Consider the following 6,484-nt stretch of genomic DNA (forward strand, 5'->3'; position numbering starts at 1 on the left):
TCATGTTTGATAGAGAAAAGCAACTTTATGAATTTTGTATATCAAACACTTACAATTCAAACCTAAGTAATAAGAAAAAACATACACTGCCTCTACAAGTACATCACATTAAGTATAAACATGCCACATCATCTCTAACAAATATCAAAAAAGCCATTACTGATGGAGAAAGTAATTATTTCCAGTCAAACTCAACTTACTCAGATGTATACACAGCCCAGATTTATGAAATATGTATGAGCTGGACTTTTCATGGTCAGAGTTGACTAGATTTAGATTTCATCGTCATCTATTTAAACCATGTTGACTATACATATGACAATGGTGAAGGCAATGGCAACGACAAAGAAAAAGACAAGTATAATAAGAGCACGTAAGTTATCTGAATTTAAAGCCAGAATATCCTTTATACTCTTAGCCTTTTTTTGTCGCTTTTGTGAGGGTACCAGAGTGATACAATTTATACAGTACTCAGTAATACCAGGGCTAAAGAATAGGTTGACTCTGTCATTGACTTCGTGGCTAATGAAAGTGACGATCACATTCTCGGTGTCTGCATTATAGATGTACACCAATCCTTTCTCATAACCTACAAACACAGGGATGACAGTGATGATGTTATGTAAAGCCCTGCAGTTGGTGTTATTCCTCAAGCTGATGTTGGAATTTCGGTTCCGGAAGTTATGTTTGAATGTCTTCTTCTCACACATCGAACATCGGACTTCTCCTAAATGCCAGCCAGTCTTCCATTCAGTCTGAACCTCCATGTAGAATCTCCCCTCAAATGGGTTCCTGACTGCAGGGTCATAGGAATATCTATTGAGTTGTATTGAATGAGGGCCTTCTTTAGGGGCTTGCAGCTGATTAGACACAACACTGTTTGCGACTGCCTTGTCTTTCACCTTGGTCTGCCCTTCTACTTTTCTCTTCCGAGCCTTCTTGTGTCGCTTCAGTTTTATTACCTGAATTTCCGACTTTTCCTTCTCTATTTGAACCTTGTTTTCTTCATACTCTTCCTCTAAAAGGACTGTATTATATGCCCTATGTTCTGAACACAGGACACAAACAGGTGTCAGGTCATCTCTGCAGTTGAGCTCTAAAATCCTGTTATGTTTCTTGCATATTTTGTCCTCCAGGTTCTGCACAGGATCAGTCAATTCGTGCCTTACTAAGGCAGCAACTCTCTCATGAGGCTCTAGATGTGTCTCGCAATAAGAGGTCAAACAGACAAGGCATGTTTTACAGGCTTTGAACTTGATGCCAAGGCAAATGTCACATGGCACCTCTCCCTCTTTGACTGGGGAATCATTTTTAGCTGTCACATGATGTTGCTTGAAGTTCTCCACAACCTCCCTGAATCCTGTGTTAACGCAAAGTTTGAGTTCCTTGTTGAATGTCTCTTTACACAGTGGACACTGACAATGCACTTTGTCCTTCCAGTGTCTGCTGATACAGGCCTTGCAGAAATTGTGTCCACATGGAACAGAAACAGGCTCAGTGAAAACATCCAGACAGATGGAGCACAGGAACTGATCTTCAGACAGAACACTGCTGGCTGTGGCCATGTCTTATTAGGGGGAGAAGAGGAGAGGAGAGTTTTTTAAATAGCTTTAAATAAGGCAAAGAAATTCATTAGAACTTAAAATTACAAAACACAATAAAAAATGGAAATCAATTCAGTTATATCAAAATAAAATTGTTGATCAAAAACAGAGTGAGCCATTTTACACAACAAACAATTACAACTGACAAAGAAATCTACTTCCTGGTAGAATGATCATAAAGTGACTGATATAACTCTTGTAACTTCACACTGAAGCTTCATGACAATGTGTAATAAAAGTTTCAAATATATCTATCAATATTCTACAATTTCAGAATAATACCCACTATATACACATTAAGCACAACTGAATTTCACCTTTTTGGATAAAGACGCTCTGCTCTGCTGCCTCTCTTTGTATGCAAGTGTACAGACAGAACTGTGTTACCAGTTGCTCGGGTTTACGAATCCCCCCATGAGATGCCCTGCTCTGCTGCTTCTCATCGCTCAACTCTTAACTGAATTGTGTTTACTGGTTACTCAGGTTTATGGAGAGCCACAATGTTAAGTTTCATTTCTCTGTAAATGATGCAATGGTGCAACTCCTCCCATTTCCTCTTTCCACATGACATTAACCCTTGCGCCAACTCAAATCACAATAAACAGCTGGCTCTGCCTCAAATTAGTAACGCTACATTATTTGTTAAGTATTTTCTCTTAAAAGGTTAGGTTGAAAGGAGAGGCGTTTCAGTGTTTTGTGCACTGGAAATGAAATGACTGACTGACTGACTGTGTTAAAAACTTCATCTCAGAAATCGAAACTCTTCTACAACATCAGGAAGTCTGTGGATGCCAGCAGCATTAGTAATAACTGAGAGGCTGACGAACCAGTTTTATACCAGGCTCATGTTAATATTTGTTCTGACGTCAAAGTTGAAATCCTGAAGTTCTGTCTGGTTTGTCTGGCTTGTTTTTGTGTAACAGTCAATAATCTAAAATGCAGTGTAACAATTATTCCTTTTCAAAATAAGGGATAAAGATTTTAGTATGTCATGTCATTTTTTGCACTAGTAACATAGTTTTTTGTCATTTGTTAATGCCTTTAATTATACTAACCTTGAATAGGAGACAGCTCCTAATATTTTGTCATAATATTTATCATGTTGTCAGTTTGCCAGCCATTCTCTCATCTCTACCTGCTGTACCCTTTGTGTCCTGCATTAGTCACCAGTATTTCATTCAACACCACCTTACCTATATGAATATACATGATGTATGGGTCAAAGATGTTTGAAGTTTTCGAAGTAGCAAAGAAATAAAACAGAACGTAAAGTTCCATAAAATGCTTTTTTATGTTAATTGGAGTGTCACCTATGCCCTTATATTAGTTATACTCAAGAATAAAGCCAGTAATTCATTTTTATTGTGATTCACATGAATATGCCTAAGAAAAAAGATAATTCAGTAAAACATTAAGTTTTGTCTAAAAAAAACCATTTTATGTCCATTTCTCATAAACACATGGTTTCTATATTTATGTTTGGACTGTCAGAAATATAACTACCCAGAAAAAAAGACAGTTGACAATGGCATTTTATTTAGAAAACAATGTATTTGATGCATCATTGGTACAACTCTAAATTTGTTGAAGATTTTTTACCAACATTCAATGCCTTGCACTTAAAAAATGCAAAAATGTTTAAAAATATCTTTTCCTTCATCCTTTGAAATTAGTTTGTGTCTCTGTAAGTCAACAAAACAAGTTATTGTATTTTAATATAAAATATTGGTGTGTATTGGTGGTGTATGATAATATTTCATTAATCTGAATATTATATTAAGACGGCCAAAATATTGATTAAATGTCATTCCTTTAGCAACAACAATAATGACCCTATGAGCAATTATCAGCAGCAGCACCAGTATTTCTCTTTTTGGGGGGATTTTTTTCAGTTAAAAGCTGTATAAAAACAGGATAAGATAAAAAAAATAAAAAATAAATGTCTACAGTAGGGTTAGATAATGTGCACTGGAAATACATTAAAACGCCATAAATAGTTTAAAATGATAATTTACACTATTAATACAAAAATGAAATATGAATTGCATGATTAAACGTTATAAACTAGTGAAAACATGGGATAGAAATGCTGCTGTCAGCATAACGAATGACATTGTAGTATTACATGGTCTAAACTCTTAAAACTGCTGGGTTATTTTTATAACACAACTGCTGGGTTCAGGCTGATGAGTTATAGGTTGGGTGAGTTTGACCTAACGTTGGGTTAAAACAAGTTACCCAGCACAATGGGTTAGAGATGCAACCCAAAATTGTTGCTTATTATTCTTTACAGTCCGTAATTTTTATGCAGATGGAGACGTGACCTGACCTTCAACTCTCCTTGCTCCAGCATGTCATAGGAAACAGAAGAAAGAATGAAATTATCAAATATTATATCAAATATTACAGAGAGATTTAGTCACCTCACTACATGGGCAGAGGGACGTCAAAGTATCCATGAAATGTACTTATCATGATCAGATTTGACTAGATTCAGATTTCCGATTTCATCAGACTCTATTCAACTCTGTATGTATGTGATGACAATGGAGATGACAATGATAATGCCAATAATAATGTCCAATAAGACATTTGGAGATTTTGCCCAAATGTCCTTTGTCTTTTGAGTTGTCTCTCGTAGCTTCTGTTCCCAGTTTTTAGTAGGTGAGAGGACAAGAGGGGGACCATTTATACCATCCTCAGGGGGACCAGGGCTAAAGAACGGGAAGATTTTCTCATTGAATTTGCAGTCAGTAAATGAGTAGATCAGAGTCGCAGTGTCTGCATCATAGAAGGAAACCAATCCCTTCCTGTAATCTACAAACACCCCGACTCTGCCAGGTTTCTGTCTCAAAGAAATCTTGACAGGTGTGTTATGTAGAGCCCTGCAGTTGGTGTTATTCCTCAACCTTATGATCCAGATTCCATTCCTGGTGTTAGGTGTAAATATCTTCTTCCCACGCATTGACTCTCTGACTACTCCTAAATCCCAGCCAGTCTTCATTTCTACCTGAACTTCATAGTAGAATCTCCCTTCAGAAAAGCCCTTTTTCCCCAGGACGTAGGAGTATGCATTGAATTTATGTGGGATATTGTCACACCACCAAATGTGAGGAGTTTGCACTTGTTTAAAATCCTCAGAAAACATGATCAGATCGTTTGCAGTGTCTGGGTCAAATGTCATGTCCACTGTATACTGCCGCCGGATTGTGTCCAACTTGATGCCTTCGGGCAGGGACTCTAGATCTGTGACTGTCTCTGCAGGTTTATTTACTGTTTCAGTTTCTTCAGCAAGAATTGTATCACAGCACACCCTGAAATCTTGACCAGCTTGCTTCATCTCTTTGTTGAGTGTCTCCTCCAGCTGAACCAGAGCTCTTCTCACTGGTTCCACATAGGGCTGGCTGTGGATACTGATGTCAGACCAGTTCTTGGTGTGTGAAGAGGAGGAGGTGAAGGACTGGAAGCGCTTGATGAACTGGATCTGATCTTCAATATGTGAGATGCCCTCCAGCCTAGTGCTTTTCATCTTGAGTTCAGTGATTTCCTTCTCCAGCTCTTTAACCAGCATGTCAGCCTGTCTTTGTGTTGCTCTTTGCTTCTCTCCAATCACATGAACCAGCTTAGACAGCTGTCTGTTAATGGAAGCTACTAATGTATTGAGAGTCTGAGCACTATTTATCACTGCTTCATCGTTGTCCCTCCTCTTGGTTTGTGCTGCATGCTCTATCTCCTGAACCTTTTTTTGTCGTTCTTGTATCATCTCCTCCACTTCCATCTTTTTCCTCTCCATGTGAGCCTTCTTCTCTTCATACTCTTCCTCTAAAAGGACTGTATTATGTGCCCTATGTTCTGAACACAGGACACAAACAGGCATCAGGTCATCCCTGCAGTAGAGCTCTAAAATCCTGTTATGTTTCTTGCATATTTTGTCCTTCAGGTTCTTTAAGGGATCAGTCAATTTGTGCTTCATTAAGGCAGCATCTCTCTCATGAGGCTCTAGATGTGTCTCGCAATAAGAGGTCAAACAGACCAAACATGTTTTACAGGCTTTGAACTTGGTGCCAGAGCAGCGATCACATGGCACCTCTCCTGGTTTGACTGGGGAATTATTTTTAGCTATGATACGATGTTGCTTGAAATTCTCCACAACCTCCCTGAATCCTGTGTTAACGCAAAGTTTGAGCCCCTTGCTGAATGTCTCTTTACACAGTGGACACTGACAATGCACTTTGTCCTTCCAGTGTCTGCTGATACAGGCCTTGCAGAAGTTGTGTCCACATGGAACAGAAACGGGCTCGGTGAAAACATCCAGACAGATGGAGCACAGGAACTGATCTTCAGACAGAAAGCTGCTGGCAGTGGCCATGTCTAGGAGGAGAAGAGGACAGGAAAGGTTTTTTAATGGCTTTGAATAAGGCAAAGAAATTCATTAGAACTTACAATCTCACAATAAAACAGGGAAATCAATTAAATTATATTAAAATAAAAACCTTACAGAGTGAGCCATTTTACACAACAATCACCACTGACAAAGAAATCTGAGAAATCTGACTTCACACTGAAATGTCATGACAATGTGAAATAAAAGTTTAAACTATTCACCAAGTAAACTTAATTCAGAGCAGCTTGTCCTGCATCCGTATTAATAAGCATGGAAAACAACATGAACAATTTCATTACATGTAATATCTATGAATATTCTACAATACCAGAATATCATCAAGCAGAGTTGTACTTTACCTTCTTCGATGTAGATGCTCTGCTCTGATGCCTCTCTTTGTATCCAAGTGTAGAAACTGCACTGTGTTTACCAGTTGCTCAGATTTATGCAACCATGTTAAGTTTCATTTCTCTGTAAATGATGCAACGTTGTATCT

At 38.2% G+C, this 6,484-nt stretch overlaps 2 protein-coding genes across 2 annotated transcripts; both read right to left on the reverse strand.

The window, feature by feature from the left end:
- Positions 1–2,039, reverse strand: LOC133984075 (E3 ubiquitin/ISG15 ligase TRIM25-like). The gene is made up of 2 exons (XM_062423323.1): positions 1,922–2,039; positions 1–1,567 (listed from the first exon to the last, which is right to left on the reverse strand). The coding sequence occupies exon 2, from the start codon at positions 1,563–1,565 to the stop codon at positions 294–296; it is 1,272 nt and encodes a 423-aa protein (XP_062279307.1). The 5' UTR covers positions 1,566–1,567; positions 1,922–2,039; the 3' UTR covers positions 1–293.
- Positions 2,040–2,998: 959 nt separating this feature from the next.
- Positions 2,999–6,484, reverse strand: LOC133984074 (E3 ubiquitin-protein ligase TRIM69-like). The gene is made up of 2 exons (XM_062423322.1): positions 6,348–6,484; positions 2,999–5,975 (listed from the first exon to the last, which is right to left on the reverse strand). Exon 2 carries the CDS (start codon positions 5,971–5,973, stop codon positions 4,126–4,128), a length of 1,848 nt encoding a protein of 615 aa, XP_062279306.1. The 5' UTR covers positions 5,974–5,975; positions 6,348–6,484; the 3' UTR covers positions 2,999–4,125.

The sequence above is a fragment of the Scomber scombrus genome, chromosome 7, assembly GCF_963691925.1.
Source record: "Scomber scombrus chromosome 7, fScoSco1.1, whole genome shotgun sequence".
Classification (NCBI taxonomy): domain Eukaryota; kingdom Metazoa; phylum Chordata; class Actinopteri; order Scombriformes; family Scombridae; genus Scomber; species Scomber scombrus.

Coding starts and splice junctions, on each gene's coding strand:
- LOC133984074 (XM_062423322.1), bottom strand. CDS start 5,973: ATGGCCACTGCCAGCAGCTTTCTGTCTGAAGATCAGTTCCTGTGCTCC.
- LOC133984075 (XM_062423323.1), bottom strand. CDS start 1,565: ATGGCCACAGCCAGCAGTGTTCTGTCTGAAGATCAGTTCCTGTGCTCC.